This window comes from Raphanus sativus, chromosome 5 (genome assembly GCF_000801105.2).
Source record: "Raphanus sativus cultivar WK10039 chromosome 5, ASM80110v3, whole genome shotgun sequence".
Lineage (NCBI taxonomy): Eukaryota > Viridiplantae > Streptophyta > Magnoliopsida > Brassicales > Brassicaceae > Raphanus > Raphanus sativus.
In genome coordinates this window covers 21,110,024-21,134,951 of record NC_079515.1, presented here as the reverse complement: position 1 = coordinate 21,134,951, position 24,928 = coordinate 21,110,024, and the positions used below count along the sequence as shown (strand labels likewise).

Genomic DNA, 24,928 nt, shown 5'->3' with positions numbered 1-24,928 from the left:
GCCACGGCTTAGATCTTCCATTATTTTGGGGGTTAAAGATTTATGCAAAACTTCAATAAATTTCTCAATTTAAAGTTAAAAAAACTCATACAGACAAAAACGTGAATATTGATCGGTATTTTACAAATCTAATTTTAAAGTCTCAATAATAATTTGGAAAGAAATAATCCTCAAATTAGCAATAACAGTCGTGTTTTTCTTTTGAGAGAGAACTGGCTTTCAACTAACAATCATGGTTACCTGGAGTTTACAGAATAGATAAGCGAATCCAAGTTTATCATCAGTACATATGAATAAATATAAAGTATGCTACATGGAGAAACAACACTTAATTTCACTACCAGAAGATCCAAATAAGTTATAATCAAAATGCCGATTAAGTTAATCCACTTGGAATAAGTAACTAGTTTTCCCTTATTGCTTACTCTTTTAAAAGTACAAAAACTGTTTAAACAAAAGAAATCTTACAGCAAACGAGTCACATAGATCGAGAAAATCAAAATAATAAAAGATTCAGAAGGATGATAGCTTAAACGTTGTAAACAAGAAACAAAGATGATAACTTGAACAAATTAAAACATTAATCATATAAAAGAGCCTCTAAAAATCCCACCAACTCTCTCTCTCTTTCCACGGCTTCGTTTACTTCATTTATGTTTTTCTCCTCTACCACACTCTGCTCCTCTCATCTGGTCTTTCTTTGTCACACGCACATTCGTATATATTTACAAATACATCAGGTTCTTGTTTAGAGAAAGATTCAATAGAAAAATTATTTGATTTCTTCATATTTTTTTCAACTTAGTATAATCCCTACAGTTCTTACCAGGGTAGATTTTACATTTCTTTAACATTTTTTTCCTAAGGTTCCTTCTTTTCATAGATCTTTTTGAGTCAATGGATCTAACGGACCGTCGCAACCCTTTCAACAATCTAGCTTTTCCACCGCCGCCCCCGCCTCGATCCACCACCTTCACAAGCCCTCTTTTCCCAAGATCAAGCTCTTCCGCCACGAGTTTTCCCATTCTCGCCGTCGCAGTGATAGGAATCTTAGCCACTGCATTCTTGCTTGTAAGCTACTACGTCTTCGTGATCAAATGCTGTCTTAACTGGCACCAAATCGACATCTTTCGCCGCAGAAGACGAAGCAGTGACCAAAACCCTCTAATGATATACTCTCCTCACGAGCTAAACCGAGGTCTCGACGAGTCCGCCATCAGAGCTATCCCAATCTTCAAGTTCAAGAAGAGAGGCGTTGTTCAAGGAGAAGAAGATCAGGACAAGAGCTCCCAAGAATGTTCTGTTTGTTTAAATGAGTTTCAAGAAGACGAGAAGCTGAGGATTATTCCTAATTGCTGCCACGTGTTTCACATTGATTGCATTGATATTTGGCTTCAGGGCAACGCGAATTGTCCCTTGTGCAGAACCAGCGTTTCTTGGGACGCAAGTTACTCTCTTGACCTAATCTCTGCACCGAGTTCTCCACCTAGGAACAGGAATCTGTTGGAATAAGTTTGCTCAAAGAACAGGAATCTGTTGGGATCTACCACCATCCAATGTCCAATGCTAAATTCGACTAACTACACAGTATGGGCAATAAGGATGAAAGTAGCTCTTAAGATTCATGAAGTTTGGGATGCTGTTGAAGATGAGAAAGTCGATGGTAAGAAGAACAACATGGCGATGGGTCTACTGCTACAATCTATACCCGAAGTATTGACACTTCAGGTAGGAGAACTTGACAGCGCTAAGAAAGTATGGGAGGCAATCAAAACCAGACATCTTGGAGCCGAGCGAGTCAAAGAAGCACGATTAGCAACATTGATGAGTGACTTTGATCGACTCAAGATGAAGGATACGGAATCAGTTGATGAATTCGGAGGGAAGTTAGCTGAAATTGCTTCTAAATCTGCAGCCCTAGGTGTGTCAATAGAAGAGCCTAAGATGGTGAAGAAACTTATGAGTAGTCTTCCTCGTAAGAAATACATACAGATTGTGGCCTCGTTAGAACAAGTGCTGGACCTAAACAAAACGAGTTTTGAAGATATCATGGGTCGCATGAAGGCGTATGAGGAACGAATACATGATGACGAGGAACCACAAGATGATCCACCAAAGCTTATGTACACTAACGATGATGCTCGAGGATCACAGAACACACAACAACGTGATCAGCACGATCAAAACAGAGAGACTCGAGACTATAACAGAGACTATAGAGGACGTGGCAGAGGAGGAAGGTCCCAATACAGAGGAAGAGGCAGAGGAAGGAATAATGGAAGTAGAGATACATCGAGAATAACGTGTTATCGATGTGATAAGATCGGGCACTATGCCTCAGATTGTCCAGACCGCCTCCTAAAGCTACAAGAAGCCATGGAGAATGACAATAGTGACACACACGAAGCAGACGAGTTGATGATGCACGACGTTGTCTACCTTAATGAGAAGAATTGTCTACCTGAGAAGTTTGAGAGAAGTACAGATGCAGAGGACATCTGGTATTTAGATAATGGGGCCAGCAACCACATGACGGGAGACCAAAGATACTTCTCAAAGCTTGATAAGACAATTACAGGAAAAGTGAGGTTCGGTGATGACTCAAAGATTGATATCAAAGGGAAAGGTACGGTAGCGTTTGTGGACATGAATGGAGAGGCTAGAAAGATGAATGATGTGTACTTTATACCAGAACTGAGAAGCAATATTATTAGTCTGGGTCAAGCAACAGAGTCAGGGTGCGACATAAGGCTGAGAAAAGAACTCCTAACTATGCATGACCAACACGGAAAGCTGCTGGTAAGAGCTACACGATCTAAAAACAGACTCTACAAGGTGAGAATGGGGATCAGAGATACATCACACCTTCACTTGAGTGAGATAAGCGAGTCAAGCCGATGGCATGCAAGACTTGGGCATGTCAACACTGCAACCATGAAGGTTATGATGCAAAAGGAACTAGTTACCGGAGTCTCTAGTATAAACGTGTTGAAGGAACTATGCTCTTCGTGCTTACTTGGGAAACAAACAAGAAACATGTTTCCTCAAGCAACGATGTTTAGAGCAAACCGACGACTGGAACTACTACATGGCGACCTCTGCGGTCCAATAACGCCAAGTACGATGGGTGGAAATAAATATATCTTTGTGGTCATAGACGACCATTCAAGATATATGTGGATAAGTTTGCTCAAAGAAAAGGGCGAGGCGTTTGAGAAGTTTCAGAGGCTAAGAGTAACGATAGAACAGGAGACTGGAGAACGCATAGCAACATTTAGAAGTGATCGTGGTGGAGAGTTCACGTCGTACGAGTTCAACAAATTCTGTGAAGACAAGGGGATCAAGCGAGACCTCACTGCTCCGTATAGTCCACAGCAGAATGGAGTGGTAGAAAGGCGAAACAGAACACTAATGGAGATGACTAGGAGCATCTTAAAACACATGCATATGCCAAACTACCTCTGGGGAGAAGCTGTGCGACATGCAGCCTATCTAATAAACCGTATAGCTACAAGGTCACTGAAGGACATGACGCCGTACGAGGTTCTGCGAGGAAAGCGTCCTAATATAAGTCACCTCCGCATTTTCGGATGTGTATGCTATGCCAAGATCGTGAAGCCACACTTAAGGAAGCTGGAGGATAGGACACAAATGTTGGTTCACCTTGGAACTGAGCCTGGATCCAAAGCATACAGACTGCTTGATCCTGAAAAGAAGAAAATAATTGTCAGTCGCGATGTGGTGTTTGATGAAAAGAAAGGATGGAACTGGAAGTCGATTGACGGAGAGACAAGAAGCTATGAGGACTTTAACGTCACATTAGGAGAATTTGGAAACCACGGAATAAACAAAGCAACAGATCATATGGATCATGCTCAGTTTAAGGCGTTGGAGGAAGAAAACAGAGCTGAAAAAACAGAGGACGTGGATACAAGCACCATAAATGAAGAGAACACTAGGAGTGATCAACCGGTGGAAGCCCTGAGACGGAGTGAAAGACAAGTGGTGCGACCAAAATACCTTGATGACTACGTCTTGCTTGCAGAGGAAGAAGGAGAAATACTACTATTGTGCTTGAATCAGGAACCGAGAAACTTCACGGAAGCAAGAGAACTAAAAGAATGGATAGATGCTTGTCTTGATGAACTACAGTCCATTGAGAAGAACAAGGTGTGGAGCTTGGTTGATCTGCCCGATGGAGTAAGACCAATAGGATTGCGATGGTTGTTTAAGATCAAGTTCAACTCTGATGGATCGATCAAGAAGTACAAAGCACGTTTAGTGGCCAAAGGTTACGTACAGCAGTACGGCATAGACTACGAGGAAGTGTTTGCGCCTGTTGCTCGACTGGAAACCATCAGATTACTTGTAAGCATTGCTGCTACACGAGGATGGGAAGTACATCACCTTGACGTGAAAACAGCGTTCCTACACGGTGAACTGAAAGAGACTGTGTATGTGAGTCAACCAGAGGGTTTCGAGGTGCAGGGAAGTAAGAAGAAGGTATATAAGCTACATAAGGCGTTGTACGGATTGAAACAAGCCCCACGGGCATGGAACGATAAGCTTAATGGAATACTTCTCGAGTTGGGATTCACAAGATGCTCTAAGGAACCTTCTGTTTACAGAAAGACTGTGAAAGAAAATATACTTGTTGTGGCGGTATATGTTGACGACTTATTTGTGACTGGAGCAAGCCCGTATGTGATCAAAGAGTTCAAGAGAGAGATGGCTAGTAAGTTCGATATGAGTGACTTGGGAAAGCTGAGCTACTACTTGGGAATCGAGGTCAGTCAAGAGGAAGGTCGTATAACTCTAAATCAAAGAAGGTACGCATTGAAGATACTAGAAGAAAGTGGCATGAGCAACTGCAATATGTCACATATACCTATGGAGCACGGGTTACAACTGGAGAAATCAATTGAAGAAGACAACATTGATGCAACAAGCTATCGAAGGAGTGTAGGTTGTCTGAGGTATTTGCTCCATACTAGACCAGATTTATCATATGCTGTGGGAATCTTGAGTCGTTACATGCAGAGTCCTAAGGTTTCGCATGGAGCGGCAATGAAGCATTGTCTCAGGTACTTAAAGGGGAGTGCGTCGCTAGGCCTTATGTTCACGCGATCAGTACCAAGTGTTCCAAGACTTATAGGGTACAGTGACAGCAGCCATAATATTGATCCAGATGATGGAAGAAGCACTGCAGGTCATATATTTTACTTTGGAGAAAGCTTGATTACTTGGTGCTCAGGTAAACAAGAAACAGTTGCTCTTTCAAGCTGTGAGGCGGAGTTCATGGCAGGAACAGAGGCTGCCAAACAGGCTGTATGGCTGCAGGAGCTGCTGAGTGAGATCACAGAAGAACCGGAGCAGAAGGTAGTAATCAGGATCGACAATCAATCTGCTATAGCTCTTACAAGAAACCCGGTTTTCCACCGAAGAAGCAAACACATACACTCTCGTTACCACTACATACGGGAGTGTGTTGAGAGGGGTAAGATTGTTGTGGAGCATGTCGCGAGTGATCAACAGAAAGCTGATATACTTACCAAAGCTCTAGGAAGAACCAAGTTCAAGGAAATGAGAGAACTGATTGGTGTGCAAGATGTGACAAGAGAAGATTTCAAGCTTAAAGGGGAGACTGTTGGGATAAGCTTGAAAAGAAAAGAAGATTGAGATGCAAGAGTTTAGCCTAATCCTACCGAGTCATGGAGATAGATACATAATATAATTAGGAGTTATCTAAAGTTATGTAATCTAATAGGATTAGGATAAATACTAGCCTATATAAGTATATGTCGTGTGTGTGACATAACTTGTAGGGTTTGAGGATTGAAGACTTGTGTTTTGAGTCAGTTTCACAAGTTAATAATAAGGGAGTTATACTTATTTGATCTTTGAATTCTATAGAATCTTGAACCAGACGCGGTTTCAGGAGGCGACAATGAGTTCTTTGTGATTGAGCTTGGGATCAGTAATGGTAATAACAGACAAAGCATGAGAAGCAGAGACTTTCTTGCAGATCAAGCTACCTCGGACGAAGCGTTGATAAGTCGAAAGTTTGATCTTCATGCAATGCATAAGAGAGAGAGGATGTTTCACAAAGTGACGAGTATGGGAGATGAATGCATCAATACTCGTGGCAAAGATAGTCAGTTTAGTGAAATCCAGCCCATAAGAAGGTCGATCTCGATGGATTCTTCACTGGATCGCAAGCTCTACCTGGCTGTTCAAGAGGTGATTGGCCGGAACAAAGGGAAGGCGGCGATGGTGGCCGGAGACGGTGGAGGTTGTGCGGAAGATTGTAGCAGTAGTGGTGGTGATAATAACAGAGTGATGAAGAGATGTTTCTTCTCTTTTGGAAGTAGCAGATGTTCTAGAAGTTCCTCAATATTGCCCGTTTAGTTGAACCTTGTCTTTCCTCTTCTTTATTTTTATTTTAAAACTTTCTATATTATTTATGATTTTTTTTTAAAAGAGTTAGAGATGAATCTTTTAAAATTATTTTGGAGGGTGAGGTTGGAGAGAAATGTATGTTCACTGTTTATAAGTCAAAGAAGATAATGACTAGTTGAATAGTTTCAAAATAGTAGTGAATAGTAATCTATACTTAAAAAAAGATGTGAATAGTATTCTCTTTGCATCAAATGTGCTAAGGAATCAAAAAAGGCACACCAACTGTATAGGTGATTTTCTTATCTTTTAAATTCAGAAAAATAAAACAAATTTTATGATAACAGACTGAAATTTGGCTAGGAGTCGAATTCTTTGCTAGCCATATGTTAATACTTTATATTCCAAGAATTCTCACAAAGCTTGTAAATTTTCAAAACCTCTTTTATTTGAGTTCATGTCCTCTTAGACAAGAGACCTCCAACGGTATCAATACAATGATGAAGAAAATGGACAGGGAAAAAAATAAACTTTAAGCAAACTCGTAATTAAGGAATCCAAATATAAGTTTGAGTTTGTAATAAGGTGAATAAGCAAAAAAAAAAAAACTCTAATATAAAACTCCATATTTAAATTAAGTACATAAATAGCAAGTCGACTGAAGTGAACAAACTAAAAGATATATAGCGAGCTAGGACAGCCTAAGCGGTTCTTTCAATCTTTGATCTCAGATGTATCTGCAGCCAAAGCACCACTTACAATCTTGATCTCGGGAGCAAGAGACCCATTTTGTTCCCCTAGCTCAGGCATGTCACACGAAGCGCTTGTGCAGGTCATGTTACTTGGATTAACTGACATTCTAACGAGAAAAAAGAAAACTAGCTAACGTCTTTCCTTTATTGTGCAGGTCATGTTACTTGGCTGGAAGTTAGTTTGGCCATCTTCAAATACCGGGAGACATTGACGCACCATTACTGATTAGAATAACCTGTGCTTGGTGTTCCATTTTGAAAAAAAGTCACTTCAACTTTATGTACAGGTAACACTCTCGCTACACTCTAAAACTGATAAAGAAAAAGTCACACTTAACTAATAGTCTCCAACTTAAGATCATGCCAATGGCTTCTGGTTAGTACATTGCCACCGGGTATGGGACATTACCCTGCGGCAGCAATTGCAATTGGCAATGGATATGGGAATGCCTTATGCAATGGGCTTAAGATCATGCCAATGCCTTATGCCTCTGTTTGACCATTTCAGGCTCACCAAAGCTGGCTCAGGATAAGAACACTTCTCAGTGGATGGTATTTGAAATGCCTAGTTGTGTTAGAATACATTTCCTGGCAGCTGATAACTAATAAGGTCCGGTTTGGCTAGGATGCGAGCTATGGAGATGTAACCAACTAGTTATGGAATATCTTAATTCACTTACAATAAATAAACCGAGGCATGATAATAGGTATATGTTGAAAACACGTTTCCACCTAAAAGTTGACAAACCATTGAATAATTAGAGAAGCACAAAATGCCATAATAGAGAACAGCATGTGCCAATGTATTTAGCTTTTCTTCTTCTTTCATCTTTTTCTTGACGTCTTACGAGTTTTGCTTTACGAGAAAGTTCTGCTGAAAAGTTCAATTTCTTTATCTTTGGCTTTACGTTCCTCTTCTGCTTTACGTTGGCAGCTCCTCAGACCAGCTCTAAAACACGTCAGAACATGTTTAATCGTAGTAGCGTCCTCTTTCTCATAAGAACTGCAATCCTGAGGGTAAAATTGCAACTCCTGCTCTTGACAACACGGAAAGAAAAGGTCAAAAAATTTGGTAAAACACACAACTAGCAAATTGTTAAATCAAAAGGACCCACCCGAGTTATACAAAGGAAAAATGCTAAATGTCTTCTTTACCTTTAGTCCATGTTCTTTACTGTTGAGATGCGTAATAAAACGTTCAAAGTCTTTCGCATCAACCTTGAGATCACATGTTGAGCAAACCAAGGCAGATTCACCCCTTTCGTCCTTGTCAAGTTCATCAACGTCTGAACGTAACACTGTCAGTAAGCTACGCCAAAGGAAGAAGCACCCTTCACTTGTAAAGCTTAAGCTGAGTGCAGAGTCTACTTTTCTAGCATCATAAGGAAAGAGTGACCGGATAATATTGTATCCCTGCGACTCTAGACGCTCAAGAGTTACACCGAAGACTCGTTCACCGGATAAGAGCATGAAATTAGTAGGAGATGGGTTTTTGGTGCTCCACCAATACAGACTATCTTTAATTCCATTCACCTCTGTTTAAGAAACACTAAACACTTAGAGAACCTAAAAACCCTAATTATTATTATTATTATTTTTTAAAATAAAATAAATAAATTAGGATGTTGAGATATTGTTATTAACCTGTAGGAACGTGATGGAGAGCGATTCCAGAGGAATAGATGGCTTGCAGGGCGTCAAGAGGGACGTCTGTTAGAATACCAATGGCAATTATGGTGAGAGGACCCATGTAGCCTAAATTGTTCACAGCACTTTTTATACACGGACCGATAATACGAACATCGACGTCAGCGGGAACCGGACACCTGTTAAGGTCCCACCAGACCCATGTTGGAGCCTGAGCCTCAGTATCGGTCGGCGCCTTGGGGTAAATCATAATCTTCTGGGCAGTAGTAGTAGCATCTTCCTTCTGATAATAATAATCGCAATGAGGCTCGGGGAAATATGGATCCTCCTCCACCTTGACAACAAAGAAGAAGATAACATTTAAGTCCAATTTGGCAAAACAAAACTAGTACTCCCTCCATTTCGTTCTATATGTAATTTAAAATTGTTAAATCAAATAGACCCTATAGTTAGACAATGACAAATGTATTAATTGGGTAAGGTGCTTACTTCATGCCCTGGACTGCTGAGGTGCGTGATGAAACTTTCAAAGTCTTTGATGTCAAAATAGCCATCGCATGTTGAGCAAACAAAGGCTGGGATTTCACTGCACTTATCTCCCTCCTCCAATTTAAGTTCACCTAGTGGAGAAAATGATTATTAAAAATATGTATAAAAGATATACATAAATAATATATATATATATATATTTTTTTTGAATTTCATACAAGCAACCTTGAATCAAATTTAAATATTTGGAAACTGAGAGAAGAAAAAAAGAGAGGACCTGCCCGTAGCATTGCTAGTAAGCTTTGCAATCTATGGTTTGAGGTAGAGTAAAGAGCAGAGGAGGAGGCAGAGAAACTTGGCCGGATAACATTGTATCTGCCGCCCATTCTTAGAGTCGCAAGAGGTGGATCGAAGCGTACAGAATCAGATACAAGCATGACATTAGCTGGAGGTAGATTTTTCCAGCCCCACAAAAACAGTTCCAAGTAAACGCCATTACCTGTTTCAAAATATATTCAGAGAAAGGATTAGAGAGATGGATTACTCAAGTGCCATTAAAACGGATCACCATATTTCAGTCGACAAGAAACCCGATCCGTACCCTGTATAAAATACCTGAATGGGTCTTAGTTATTAGTGGAACCCATAACCCCAAAAAACCCAAACATACATTTGAAAAAAAAAGAAAGAAAACTGATAATATACAGTATAAATATGGTTTCCATGATGTGATATAGTCCGATGGATGTATTATATCGGATCTCAATCAATACTATGTGACCTATGAGGTGTGTTACAAAATCGAACTGCAATAAGAAAAACCCTCCTCAGCCTGCCTGCCTATTCCTATCTATGTTTCACAAACTAAACAGTTAAGAATCTAAACCCTAAACTAAATAAACAGCTGAGAATATAAATTCGAATGATGAGATATTTTTAACCTATAGGAACGTGACGGAGAGCGATTCCAGAGGAATAGATGGCTCGCAGGACGTCAAGAGGGACGTCTGTTAGCATGCCAATGGCAGTGATGGTGAGAGGACCGGTGTAGCCTAAAGTATTCACAAAGCTTTTTATACACGGACCGATAATACGAGCATCGACGTCAGCCGGAACCGGACAACTGTTGATGTCCCAAAAGACCCATGTCGGAGCTTTAGACTGAGCATCCGTCGGCACCTTTGAGTTCATCATCATCCTCCTTTGAGATTTAAGAATAAAAACCAAAAATATATCAAATTCAAAAGTTGGGAGAATGAATCGGACTATAATCTAGATGATCGAAAATCACCTACCCACCTCGCTTTTAGTCGAATCTAAAACGCTAGAAGAGAAGAAAAAATATTTGTAAAATAACTTCTTTAAGATTAATTTTCCTTTAATACAATCCTAAAGCAAATATATTGTGAAAGAATAATTGATGGTAATTTTTCTCTTAAAATTTTGACATGTGTTAAAATATATAATGATTAATAAAATATATAATAATATAATAACAAGAATGAATTTTGTTAAAAAGTAACTATAAATTCATTAATAGTAATTTTCCATGTTTAAATCTCAAACAAAAGATAATTGCACAATATTATTTGATACTAATCTTCCATCTAATATTGTGAAATGTGTTTTACATATATATAATGATTAAAAATATATAAACTAAGATAACAAAAGCGAATTATGAAATAAAATAATTTTAAAATTTATTTAGTAGTAAAAAAGTACATTAAAAATTATTTAATAATTTTTTAAAAATAATTTCTTTAAAATCCTAAACATAATTTCGAAAAATTATTAATTAACATGATTGTGACACATGAAAATTATATATTTAAAGTTGTGATATATGTTAAACTATATCACAATTAAAATAAATATACTAAGATAATAACAATGAATTTTTCTTAAGAAAATAATTATATAGTAATTTTTAATTTCTAAAGTCTTAAACAAAATATAGTTGCAAAAAATTATTTGATATTAATTTTCTTTTAATATTACGACATAGGTTAGAATATCTCATGATTAAAAATATATATACTAAAAACAAAATTTAATTTAATAAAAATATTTAATAGTAAAAGTTAATTATTTAATTGTAATTTCTTACAAAATTTCCTTTTTAAAAAATCCAAAAGAATAAAAGAATTGAAGGAATATGTGTCAAGAACATAAAAATTTATCATTTAAGGTTGAACTAGGTGACCGGCCCGCACCCTGTGCGGGCATTGTACAATTTCAAATTACGGACAAAATATTGTTCAAGTTTGGAAGTAACAGATTTTATATCATAAGACCACCGTTTTTGGGATAAAACATCAGGCACAGTAAAAATGATGGTAGTCAATATTTTAAAAGGACGAGATAGAACAAAGTAACTTGGGTATCAAGAGGTAGTTATTGTGTGTATGTATAATTGCAACGTCCCAAAATAATTTATGTGTTTAAGAAGATATTTTTTTTTTCAAATCTGGAATTAATAGTGTATAGTTAGAGAAGTAACATATTTTACATTATCACTAATTAGAATGAGATGGTATATATGTTGTAATTATTTATTTTAGGTGAAAATTATTTTATGCATAAATTTGACTCGTAAAATTTATGGAGACATGTTAAAAGAAAAGATAATAAAACTGAAAATATTATCCATAAATTTTATAAAGTATGAAGTACAATTCTCAATAAAGAAAACAACTTCAATGAGAGACCTGAAAAAAAAAATCAAATTCATTTATGGATTAAATAGTACAAAGTTTTAGAAGTAGCGGATTTTATATCATAAGACAACCGTTTTTGCGATAAAGCATCAGACACAGGAAAAAAATAGATAACAATTAAATATCATGCCTATGGAATATTCTGAAAAACTTGTTTGTAGACAACATTCAATGTTTTTGTCTTCGGCTTCATTTCTTTACCAGTTATTAGGATTTTTAATCCAGATCTCGACTTAACTCTTGAAAGTGTAACATATAGCTGCCATGAGAGAACATTGGTCTAGGCAGAAACATTATTAATATCTAATCAAATGTTTTATGTATTATTAAAACTAAATTTGTTCTTCATATGTTTTATGTATTATTCATATAAATATGTATTATTCAAATACAATTCATATGTTTAATGTATTATTAAAACTAATTTTTTTCTTCATTCAGTCTTTGTGGTTCAAAACTATAAGCCTTTTAGACATTACTTCATTCAATCTACTTTGATGTTTAAATTATTATCATATACTTTGAAATATGAAATAAATAAATCACGCATGTGCGGACATCGATATGATTTATATAATGCATGTATAGCTATTATTATTAGTGCATAAGTGGATCGTAATTATATTTCACTCTCGTTGTATTTTTGTATCTTACTCATTTAGGTTTCTCCACATATAAGTCTCTCTCCCTCTCTCTCATCATAAACCTTTTAATTTTTTGAAAAAGATAAAAAGGTAATTACGATCATATCGTGCGTGCGGTCATTCATATGATTCATATATTAACCGTCTAGCTATTAGTATAAATATATAAGTAGATTATAATTCTTTCTCAATCTCTATGTATCATTATGTCTAATTCATATACTACATGTTACTGTTACTGTTATTATTATAAGTGCATAAGTGGATCGTAGTTCTCTCTCTCTCTCTCTCTCTCTCTCTCTCTCTCTCTCTCTCTCTCTCTCTCTCTCTCTCCCCCCTCATCGTAAACCTTTTTTTTTTGAAAAATATAAAAATGTAATTTTTTTTTAATTCACCGATTATCTTTTAACTACCACAATTTTAATTTATATGGGAATGTTTCCTAGTTTAATATTTTATCATGAATTTTTCTTGGGTGAATTACCTACTAATCATAGTTTGCCAATTAATGTACAGCTTTTTTAAAGATAATAAATAAAATAATAATAATTTGTGTTAAGTTTTTAAAATAAATAAAAAATATTAGTAGCTGCCAAAAGATGAATTTTTTTTAACAATTTTAAAACCGTCACAATAGAGTTAAATCATAAATACTAAACACTATACCCTAAACCCTTGGACAAAACTTAAACCCTTGGATAAAAATCCAAACACTAAACTCTAAATTCTTGGATATACCCTAAACCCTTGGGTAAATCCTAAACACTAAACTGTAAATCCTTGGGTATACCCAAAACACTAAATCTCTCTCTCTCTCTCTCCCCCTCATCGTAAACCTTTTTTTGAAAAATATAAAAATGTAAACATTAATTAACCGATTATCTTTTAACTACAACAATTTTGATTTATATAGGAATGTTTCCTAGTTTAATATTTTATCATGAATTTTTCTTGGGTGAATTACCAATTAATCATAGTTTGTCAATTAATGTACAGCTTTTTTTAAAAATAAGAAATAAAATAATAAAAATTTGTGTTAAGTTTTTAAAATAAATAAAAATATTAGTAGCTGCCAAAAGATGAATTTTTTAACAATTTTAAAAACGTCACAAAAGAGTAAATCATAAATACTAAACACTATACCCTAAACCCATGGACAAAGCTTAAACCCTTGGGTAAAAATCCGAACACTAAACTCTAAATTCTTGGATATACCCTAAACCCTTGGATAAATTCTAAACACAAAACTGTAAACCCTTGGATATACCCAAAACACTAAATCTCTCTCTCTCTCTCTCTCCCCCTCATCGTAAACTTTTTTTTTTGAAAAATATAAAAATGTAATTCTTTTAATTCACCGATTATCTTTTAACAACAACAATTTTGATTTATATGGGAATATTTCCTAGTTTAATATTTTTTCATGAATTTTTTTTGGATGAATTACCAACTAATCATAGTTTGCCAATTAATGTAAAACTTTTTTTTAAAGATAATAAATAAAATAATAATAATTTGTGTTAAGTTTTTAAAATAAATAAAAAATATTAGTAGCTGCGAAAAGATGAATTGTTAAAAATATTTTTAACAATTTTTAAACCATCACAAAAGAGTAAATGTATAAACACTAAACACTATACCCTAAACCCTTGGACAAAGCTTAAACCCTTGGATAAAAATCCAAACACTAAACTCTAAATTCTTGGATATACCCTAAACCTTTGGATAAGTCATAAACACTAAACTGTAAATCATTGGGTATACCCAAAACACTAAATCTCTCTCTCTCTCTCTCTCTCTCTCTCTCTCTCTCTCTCTCTCTTCTCTCTCTCTCTCTCTCTCTCTCTCTCTCTCTCTCTCTCTCTCCCCCCTCATCGTAAACCTTTTTTTGAAAAAAAAAATGTAAACATTCTTTTAACTCACTGATTATCTTTTGACTACTACAATTTTGATTTATATGGGAATGTTTCCTAGTTTAATATTTTATCATGAATTTTTCTTGGGTAAATTACCAACTAATCATAGTTTGCCAATTAATGTACATCTTTTTTTAAAGATAATAAATAAAATAATAATAATTTGTGTTAAGTCTTTAAAATAAATGAAAAATATTAGTAGCTGCCAAAAGATGAATTTTTTTTAACAATTTTAAAACCGTCACAAAAGAGTAAATCATAAACATTAAACACTATACCCTAAAACCTTGGACAAAGCTTAAACCCTTGGGTAAAAATCCAAACACTAAACCCTAAATTATTGGATATACCCTAAACCCTTAGATAAATCCTAAACACTAAACTGTAAATCCTTGAGTATACCCAAAACATTAAATCTCTCTCTCTTTCTCTCCCCCTCATCGTAAACCTTTTTTTTAAAAAAATATAAAAATGTAAACATTCTTTTAATTCACCGATTATCTTTTAACTACCACAATTTTGATTTATATAGGGATGTTTCCTAGTATAATATTTTATCATGAATTTTTCTTGGGTGAATTACCAACTAATCATAGTTTGCCAAATAATGTACAACTTATTTTAAAGATAATAAATAAAATAATAATAATTTGTGTTAAGTTTATAAATGAAAAATATTAGTAGCTGCCAAAAGATGATTTTTTTAACAATTTTAAAACTGTCACAAAAGAGTAAATCATAAACACTAAACAATATACCCTAAATGCCTAAACCCTTGGACAAAGCTTAAACCCTTGGGTAAAAATCCAAACACTAAACTCTAAATTCTTGGATATACCCTAAACCATTGGGTATACCCAAAACACTAAATTGTAAACCCTTGGGTATACCCAAAACACTAAATCTCTCTCTCTCTCTCTCTCTCTCTCTCTCTCTCTCTCTCTCTCTCTCTCTCTCTCTCTCTCTCTCTCTCTCTCTCAAATTAGTGTTACTTTCCTATTTGTAATTTGTTAATTTTTTATTAATAACTTACTTTATTTTCATTGCGTATTACTTACGCAACTTGGTATCATATTTATTACTTTGTTTAAATAATTCACCTTTAGTTAATTTGGTTTTAATAACTTACCTTATATTAAATACGAATTACTTTGGCAAGTTGATATCATATTTACTGCATACCAATTTATGATAATATAATAGGTGTATTAATGTTCTAAGATCACATATCCTAGAAAACAATCAGATGAATGTTGTAACATACACTGAATTCACTGTTTGAATTTTGCATCATATACTCAAGTCACTCAACGCGAGTATACTATTGATAACACGTTAAAACTTAAACAACATCAATGAACTTCCGTTCAAATGCATGATTGATTCAATCTCCTCCAAAGATAAACTCTCAATTTGATCTTCTGATAAACTCAAGTCTGAAAGAACAGGTAAAAAAATATATTTACCCAGTCACAATTTCTAATGACGTTTTCTTTTGATAAAAACATGAGATAACTTGATTTATCCGTACTTTTCCTTTGGTTACATAATATATCTTGTGATAGTTTTCCCAAGTAGCATTCCAAACGTTTTCTGGATTTGTGATACTATGTGTTAGCAATAGGATACAAAACAACTTGCGTAGATCCTTTGTTGATGCCCAATAACATGCTTCTTTAATAGTTTCAATATTTTCTTCATCATCGTCCTTCCGGATAACATAAGAAGTTATCTGTTTTCTAAAAAACGTCATTAGATTAAGCTTTGAAGAAAATAAGCAACTTAAATGTAGATCATAAGAAAATGTAAGATATATATATAACAGTGTTGATATGATTGCACGACAAGTTAGTATCAAATAATATATTTATACAATTTTTTACATTCTTTTTATTGCTATATAGATGTTCTGAATTTAATGCATTATCATAAATCATTCTTACTTATTACCAATCAATCTTGTGAATTAAATATGACGAATATATGTTACGTGATGTTGTAATCATCATTAATTGGTAATCATTAATGTGATAAATATGGACATATTTTTTATTCAAGGCAAATTGTGACAAATAAATAATAAACAAGTAATAATATAATTGTTAAATGATGATAATAATAATTATAAAAATGATCTTATTATATATTGAGATCTGAAAACAGAAAATAATCCAATAAAAAATATAACTAAAAAAACAATAACGAATACATTGACTAAATAATAACATGTCATTAGAACGAAAATTAGATAATTTCATCTCTTCCAACAGATTATTACTAAAATATGGGCGTTATTACAATGCAATTGTTTTGAAAATTGTCATGAGCACAAGAAAAGAAAAGACTAAATGCGTTTTTCTTTGAAATAAATAATAATAAAGAACGCAGATAGTGACAAAAATCATTGCAACATAAGTAAGTTTTCAATAATCAAAAAAATCCCAAGCTATATATGATAAGACAAATCCATTTTTATCATAGTAAGAATGCGGAAGTAAGACAAAGCCATAACAATAGGAAATAAATCTTTTTAAAAATCTTCGAGATCACTCCCCCTTGATTTTCTTGTGGGAATGTCTCTTGTTGAGAGAGTGTTGATCCTCAAGGCTACTATCACGATCTTTTTGGCTTTTTCTTTTAGACAAGAGAGTTCCTGAAAAATCCAGAACCAGAGAAAATATCACCTGAGGACTGTAACATCAGGACCTGCTAAAGAAAGAGTTCATCTCATTAGTATGCTATTGTAATATAAAATGTAAGCAATTATAAAGTGTAATACCTGTTTAGGAGGCAAAGCATGAAATATTAATTTTTCATAATAAACATTTAAATTGAATAAATAAAGTAAATAAATCTACAATATCATAAGCTGATTTGAATTAAATATTAGTCTTCTTACGCAAGTTAGATTTATTTAAAATAAGGCAACAAGATTAAAAACAACTTTGAAAATTTAGAAAGATTTAAAAGTCCAATTAATGTGATATCACATTGCGCAAGAATAAATAAAGTTATTAAATCTACAATATCATAAACTGATTTGAATTAAATATTAGTCTTTTTGCGCAAGTTAGATTTATTTAAAATAAGGCAACAAGATTAAAAACGACTTTGAAAATTTAGAAAAATTTAAAAGTCGAGTTAATGTGATACTCCATTGTGCAAGAATTAACATATTCTCAATAAATATCAATAAATGTGATTAAAACTTTCGCAAAAAAGTATTCAAATAAATAAGGTAACTTACATTTATAATAGATTCATAAGAGATCATATTAATTGGGCAAGAAAAGAATTAATAATCGATGCATGTTCTATCAAAAATATGCAGATATGTGTTCCCAACTTTCCCTAAACCCTTGGACAAAGATCACCTAGACCGAGAATGCACTCACCATTCTCCAGTGTTTAGTGTCTTCCCTAAACCCTTCCCCACTAAAACTCATAAACACTAAACACTATACCCTAAACCTTTGGACATGTGGCAACACATGACTAGTCTGGACCACTTCTGTGGGGCCAGGATACCTCTGTATAATTCAAAAAATAAACCTTTGGACAAAGCTTAAACCCTTGGGTAAAAATCCAAACACTAAACCTTAAATTCTTGGATATACCTTAAACTCTTAGGTAAATTCTAAACACTAAACGGTAAACCCTTGGGTATACCCTAAATAGTACAAAGTGAACGGCCCGCCCCGCCAACCCGCGGATCACGTAGTGTTTTATTTACTCATAATTTCGACCCGCATGACCTGCAATGAAAGATTCAAATATCCGCACCCGCCTCGCCCAGATTTGCGGGTAATCCGCGGGACCCGTGGTTTGCATTTTAATAAAATAATTATTTTAATTATATTTTAATAATATTTTAATTATATATTAATTATTTTTGTAATAAAATAATTAAAATTATATATTTAGTTTGCATAATGAAATTGTTTAAGGAAATACCTTATATTTGTATTGTCATAAAATAATATGCATATGATATGATTTTAACTTGCGCAAGTAATCAATATTAGTAAGGTAAGTTAATAAAAAAATAACCTAATTAGATACAAATCGTTAAATCGCATTAAGCAATGTAACCAATATGAAATCAAGAGTGAATGATTTACCATATTTGTAATAAAGAAACTTATTAATACATGTATTAATTAGTATTCTTACGCAAGTAATATATAATAAGGTTAGTATTTAGTGTTACTTTCCTGCATTAAATATGATATCAATTTGCCCAAGTAATCTATATTCAATATAAGTAAGTAAATTACATTTGTAAAAGTAACACTTCCTTTAGTAAATTACATTTGTAAAAGTAGAAACCTCGTTGTTGGTAGCCATGGCTTCAACAACTTCCTTTGTAAAAGTCTGACCCACACCAGAGGTTCCAATGAGAACTGTTGGTTTGATTGCCTGTTTGTAAAAAGATTCAACAAAGAGTGAATGAATATATACATGAATTTAAAAAAAAAAAATACTAAAACCAAGAGATTTTAAAGATGAGTTCATCACGTACATTCACAGCACCAATGAGGTCCTTGACAGGTTCGTACGCATGCGCCCATGGCTGCTTGAAGTGCTGAATCGACACTTTGCGGGAGCTAACGATTAGTCCCTGGGGAAATAAAGTTTAAAAGAGGAAACATAAGAGATCTTTTTTTTTGTCATTTAGACTATATCTTATTCATAAGCTTTATAAGCAAAATCCAGAACATGTCTTTTTTTTATATTAAAAGGTGTAGGAAAAAAAGAGAGATTACAAAAGAAGATTTGCTACTTCTTAGAAGACTTCTTCTTCGAACTAACAACGACTTCGGGTTTAGGATGCTTCTCTGCTTCACTTGGATCCAACCACTTGGGAGGATGACGGTTGAAGAAAGGCCAGTTTGGCACCGTGATCAACGTCGTGACACCAATACCTCCTGCATAAATCCACATCATCGTCCTAAACGAAGCCGTCGTGTAACCAAACGACGAACGCCACAACTGCGGCGATCAAGAGCAGGATCTGCATCAACTGCTCCGCTAGTTTCTGTCCTTGCCAATCCATTTCTGGAGAAACGATCTGAATCTTCTCGACGGAAAGTGATACTGGGGAGAAACATAAGAGATCAAGAAAGGTTAAAGTTAAAGAGGATGAGAAAGTTCTTGTTGGCTGCCAAACAATATACCTTGGAGTTCACGAGCCAAATCTTCTTCCTGGTCTCCTCGATGGGAGCTCCCGTCTACAAAACAAAAGAGATATGATTAATCACTTATTCTTTGGCAGAGAACAGAGCAACTTTCAAAGAGCTACTAACCTCTTTCGGAATTTTAAGAGCAATTAACTCAGCAATACCAGTTCCAGCCTACACAGAACCAACGTTATCAATCAGCAAAACATATATGCAAGATATATAGATGATAAGCTTATAGAGAGTATAATGCTTCCTGGTCTCACCTCTCCGGCACCCAAGAACAAGAAGGTATTGTCAGCAAGGCTTTTACCAAGCACCTTCTGAGCGGCAATAAGCCCAGCAAGCACCACAGGTGCAGTACCCTGCAACACAAGACACAAGTTCTTGATAGCTGACACCTCAAAACCAAAATGTAACAAAGAGAACAATTTTTAGGAAATGATCTTTACCTGGATATCGTCATTGAAGACAAGATGAGTATCCATGTACTTAGACAGAAGGTCAAACGCATTGTGGTTTGCAAAATCTTCAAACTGAGAAATAAAAAGAGTATATATCAGGACATCTTTAAAAAAATAATATCTCTGAGCAGAATCCATCATATATATGGCTCTCTTACCTGTACCAACACTTTCTCTCCATAGTTCTGCTTCACAGCGCGCATGAACTCGTGCAGAAAGTCTGAATACTCCTGAATCACAAACACCAAAAACAAACATTTCAGTTTCTGTTAAGAAACCATTGTAGGAAAGCAAAATAAAAAAAAAAACAATGGGGAAGAGAGAATGGTAAAGAACCTGCCCAGTTGCCCTTCTCTGTTTAAGGCCAATGTAGAATTCATCATCCAGCAACTTCTGGTTGTTTGTACCCACATCTATGGTGATTGGAAGGCACTGCGATAAAAATGATAATTAGTAACCAGTTTCTAGGGCACAACATAGTAGTATATATTGCAGCCTTGTGTGTTAGATGATGCTTACAGCTGATGGACGGATTCCTCCCAAAGCTGTGTAAAGAGAAAGCTTCCCCACTGGAATTCCCACTCCCTGGCAACCAAGATTACCCAGACCGAGAATGCGCTCACCATCAGTAACAACGATAACTTGAATCCCTCTCTGGGGCCAGTTCTTCAACACTTCAAGAATCTTTCCCCTACAGAACCATACATTTACTTTTTTTTTATTTAGTATTTAAAAAAAAATGAAAGTGAAATGGGAAATAAGATTAAAATAAAACCACACACTTCTCTTTCAAGCTGATGTAGAGACCTTGTGGCTTCCTGAAAATGGTACCATACTTCTGGCAAGCCTCACCAATTGTTGGTGTGTACACAACTGGAAGCAACTCCTCCACGTTGTCAATCAAAAGCTTATAGAACAACCTCTCGTTCCTTTCCTGCAAAACATTTCAGTTACATGAGCTACAAATCCATATTCTCTACTAATAGTAAACATGAGGCAACAATGAATCACCTGAAGATCCATGAGGGCCATGTAACGCTGTAGAGGAACAGTGTACTGGCGGAGATTGTGCATCAGCTTCCTCTCCTAATCAAAACATAAGTAACAAATCTCAAGTCACGTGAATAAAAAAAGAAAAAGCCAAAACAAGAAGAGTTAGTTTATCAAAGGTTCAGAAAAATTCCACGTAGAAGAATCCCAAGACCGAAAAGAAGTTAGTTATATATATGTATCCATGTGTTAGTTTTTGAAACGTCACACAGATAAAACGGTTAACCGATCGACAAGCAAGGAGAAGAAGACTTACGATTGAGACCGAGTTTGTAAGACAAGCCTTTCTTGTTGGTGGATCTGATCTTGTCAAGACTCTCCTTGAAAATCGAGAACCTATTGGAACCAATCCACTGTCCGGAAAAGGTTACAACCCTCCCCGTGTGAAATATCATCTTAAAATAATCCGATCTAACCTGTTTCTTGAAAGAGAAGCAATGTGTTTTACCTGTGAAATGACAGCGTATCGAGCAAGGCCCCAAGCAGCTTCTTTCACAGCGAGAGCAGACGGACCGTTGGGAATTCTCACGACAGTACGCCTAATTAATTTGTGCATCTACTACAAAAAATTCCACTATTGCTCACGACCGTTGGGAATGCTCACGACAGTTCTTTGTGCATCACGACGATACCTTTTGCTCGAACTCGACATTGATCTTTATATATATAAAGTGAGGGTGAAGAATATTAGTGACGCCAAGAATATTACTTGCGAGACTTGCGCAAGTAATCACTATTATTAAGGAATCTATCTTATTAAAACAGAAACATTATGTTGGACCTAACATTTATTTTGTAAGTTTTTAAATTAAATACATCTTTATACTTTATAGTTAAACATACATTAAATCACTAATGTTTATTTCTTTATACTACTATCTATGTTTCCAAATATACTTATTTTTTATACTACTATCAATGTTTCCAAACAATATACTTATTTCTTTATACTACTATCAATGTTTCCAAACAATATATTTTTTATACTACTATCAATGTTTCCAAATAATACAATAATTAATCTTAGTTATTTTATATCTATCATTTTCTCTTTAAAATTTTGTAGAAACGTCATAATTTCATAAATTGCAAAATAGTGAACTTTAAAATTTCGATTATAAGATTACAAATTATGAAACTATTACAATTTAAATCTAATTAGATTACATATCGGTCATCCATCAGTTCAATCGGTTAGTCTCGGGTTTTAGTGTTTTTTAATATGAATATTTTAAAAACATAAATTGAATTGTCAGATCTCCGGATTAACCGGTATAATCACAATCAGGTTGAATTTAAAAATACTGATTTAAATGCAAAAATATTTTAAATACACACTATTTAAAAATTACCAAAATATTTGTTAAATTATTAGTGAAATTTTCATCGTAAAATATCCCGCGCTTCAAAAGCGCGGGTCAAAATCTAGTGTAAATTAAATTACGTTTGATTAAAGGTAACATTTTAAATTTGTAATGTTAAAAACGATTATGCATATTATATGATGCGAGACTTGCGCAAGTAATCAGTATAAATAAGGTATGTTGATAATAAAAAGTTTTCTAATTAGATATAAAACGTATTATGCCATTAAGACATTAATGACATATCGACATTTATTAAATTGTTCTGCAAGTTATGATTAATGATCGATATTTATTAAGATTCTTCCGCAAGAAATGATTAGTGCGATTAACAATTAATGTGACTTTCCAATTAGTAGCTCGATTATAAAAATAAATCAAAAGAAAATTACAAAAATTCGACCAATAGAATCGCTAGAATTTTCCTGAGAATGCTGTAGGAATGTCATGTGGCAAATGTATTCTCTTTTATTCAACGTTTTTCCTGGTTAAAGCATTCTCCTGCTAAAGACAATGAAACACCACCTTTGTCAAACAAAGACCTATTACTACTACTTTAGAATCAAACACAAATAATAATAATAATGTTCCTTACCCCTCCTCCAGAATAGGAGCAAAACCATATTGTCTGGGATCCAGACGAGGACCCAAGTCGAGAACCTTGTACCAATCCGGTTTAGAAAAGTTAACAGTCCTAAAACCGGACTCTCTCAATGAGCGAAGAATCGGACGGTAACCAGAGTCACTGCTGATAACAACAACTACAGTACCCGGAGGATACTGTAACCTTTTCCATTTATCAATGCTGCTGAAGATCCTGTACTGGTTGCCGTGCTCTACTTCCATATCCACAGATTCAAACTCTATCCCAGTAGCTATAAACCTTTCGACCATGTCCTTAGTAATCCTTTTCCCGTCTCCAACTGCCGCAACTTGTAGAGAACCCCAAACCCTAAACTTTCCATCGCTGATTTTATGGCCCCACAGATTCGGAGAGGGTCGTAACCTCTTGGAACGACACAACTCTGTACATCCCACCACACAAATATGCGCGATTCACTTTGCTCCTCCTCCTCCATCGTTGCGTGAGAGACCTCCTAGCTTATGATCGAATTTAGAATGCCAGAGAATAAATTTGGAGCTATCGGCCGCGAGACAGAGAAGAGAAAGAAATCGTTTATTAGGACAAATATATATATATATATATATGGCGACGATTACTTGCATGGGCCGAATAATTAGCCCACTATGTTTATCTTTTTTTTCAAGCCCACTAAGTTTATTTTACCGCACGGGCCCACTATTTTACCTATTAATAAAAATGTTATGTCCAATTACTTATCAACACATCTATCTTATTAAACAGAAACATTATGTTGGACCTAACATTTATTTTGTAAGTTTTTAAATTAAATACATCTTTATACTTTATAGTTAAACATACATTAAATCACTAATGTTTATTTCTTTATACTACTATCTAATGTTCCAAATATACTTTTTTTTATACTACTATCAATGTTTCCAAACAATATACTTATTTCTTTATACTACTATCAATGTTTCCAAACAATATATTTTTTATACTACTATCAATGTTTCCAAATAATACAATAATTAATCTTAGTTATTTTATATCTATCATTTTCTCTTTAAATTTTGTAGAAACGTCATAATTTCATAAATTGCAAAATAGTGAACTTTAAAATTTCGATTATAAGATTACAAATTATGAAACTATTACAATTTAAATCTAATTAGATTACATATCGGTCATCCATCAGTTCAATCGGTTAGTCTCGGGTTTTAGTGTTTTTTAATATGAATATTTTAAAAACATAAATTGAATTGTCAGATCTCCGGATTAACCGGTATAATCACAATCAGGTTGAATTTAAAAATACTGATTTAAATGCAAAAATATTTTAAATACACACTATTTAAAAATTACCAAAATATTTGTTAAATTATTAGTGAAATTTTCATCGTAAAATATCCCGCGCTTCAAAAGCGCGGGTCAAAATCTAGTGTAAATTAAATTACGTTTGATTAAAGGTAACATTTTAAATTTGTAATGTTAAAAACGATTATGCATATTATATGATGCGAGACTTGCGCAAGTAATCAGTATAAATAAGGTATGTTGATAATAAAAAGTTTTCTAATTAGATATAAAACGTATTATGCCATTAAGACATTAATGACATATCGACATTTATTAATATTGTTCTGCAAGTTATGATTAATGATCGATATTTATTAAGATTCTTCCGCAAGAAATGATTAGTGCGATTAACAATTAATGT

The 24,928-nt window shown here is 34.4% G+C and overlaps 3 protein-coding genes and 1 pseudogene across 5 annotated transcripts; 1 reads left to right on the top strand and 3 right to left on the bottom strand.

Annotated features, from left to right (window-relative positions):
- The first annotated feature begins 897 nt into the window (after nucleotides 1-897).
- LOC108858491 (RING-H2 finger protein ATL1) lies at nucleotides 898-1,512 on the top strand. The gene has a single exon (XM_018632407.1). It carries the CDS (start codon nucleotides 898-900, stop codon nucleotides 1,510-1,512), a length of 615 nt encoding a protein of 204 aa, XP_018487909.1.
- Nucleotides 1,513-7,811: 6,299 nt separating this feature from the next.
- Nucleotides 7,812-10,635, bottom strand: LOC108859720 (uncharacterized). 3 transcript variants are annotated; one of them, XM_018633627.2, is made up of 7 exons: nucleotides 10,580-10,635; nucleotides 10,226-10,485; nucleotides 9,562-9,783; nucleotides 9,285-9,415; nucleotides 8,793-9,129; nucleotides 8,304-8,683; nucleotides 7,812-8,180 (listed from the first exon to the last, which is right to left on the bottom strand). In XM_018633627.2, exons 2-7 carry the CDS (start codon nucleotides 10,479-10,481, stop codon nucleotides 8,007-8,009), a joined length of 1,500 nt encoding a protein of 499 aa, XP_018489129.1. In that variant the 5' UTR covers nucleotides 10,482-10,485; nucleotides 10,580-10,635; the 3' UTR covers nucleotides 7,812-8,006. The 3 variants fall into 3 exon arrangements, with proteins under 3 accessions (XP_018489129.1, XP_018489128.1, XP_056867112.1); XM_018633626.2 differs by having other exon boundaries at nucleotides 10,584-10,632; XM_057011132.1 differs by lacking the exon at nucleotides 10,580-10,635 and having other exon boundaries at nucleotides 10,226-10,561.
- An 8,685-nt stretch (nucleotides 10,636-19,320) lies between these two features.
- On the bottom strand, nucleotides 19,321-19,917 carry LOC108859650 (signal peptidase complex subunit 1-like; annotated as a pseudogene).
- On the bottom strand, nucleotides 19,682-23,516 carry LOC108858490 (NADP-dependent malic enzyme 2-like). The gene is made up of 11 exons (XM_056985776.1): nucleotides 23,218-23,516; nucleotides 21,707-21,797; nucleotides 21,220-21,294; nucleotides 20,991-21,142; nucleotides 20,728-20,899; nucleotides 20,545-20,640; nucleotides 20,367-20,438; nucleotides 20,197-20,280; nucleotides 20,011-20,109; nucleotides 19,871-19,918; nucleotides 19,682-19,795 (listed from the first exon to the last, which is right to left on the bottom strand). Exons 1-11 carry the CDS (start codon nucleotides 23,514-23,516, stop codon nucleotides 19,682-19,684), a joined length of 1,302 nt encoding a protein of 433 aa, XP_056841756.1.
- Nucleotides 23,517-24,928: the final 1,412 nt, after the last annotated feature.

Excerpts from the sequence above, each read along its gene's own strand:
- LOC108859720 (XM_018633627.2), bottom strand. The coding sequence starts at position 10,481 with ATGATGATGAACTCAAAGGTGCCGACGGATGCTCAGTCTAAAGCTCCG. Across the intron at positions 8,684-8,792 it reads TCTCCATCACGTTCCTACAG|AGGTGAATGGAATTAAAGAT; the intron begins GTTAATAACAAT and ends TTTCTTAAACAG. Across the intron at positions 8,181-8,303 it reads GTAAAGAACATGGACTAAAG|GAGTTGCAATTTTACCCTCA; the intron begins GTAAAGAAGACA and ends TGTCAAGAGCAG.
- LOC108858491 (XM_018632407.1), top strand. The coding sequence starts at position 898 with ATGGATCTAACGGACCGTCGCAACCCTTTCAACAATCTAGCTTTTCCA.
- LOC108858490 (XM_056985776.1), bottom strand. The coding sequence starts at position 23,516 with ATGGTCGAAAGGTTTATAGCTACTGGGATAGAGTTTGAATCTGTGGAT. Across the intron at positions 21,295-21,706 it reads GATACGCTGTCATTTCACAG|GAGAGGAAGCTGATGCACAA; the intron begins GTAAAACACATT and ends TGTTTTGATTAG. Across the intron at positions 20,900-20,990 it reads TACATCAGCTTGAAAGAGAA|GGGAAAGATTCTTGAAGTGT; the intron begins GTGTGTGGTTTT and ends ATGGTTCTGTAG.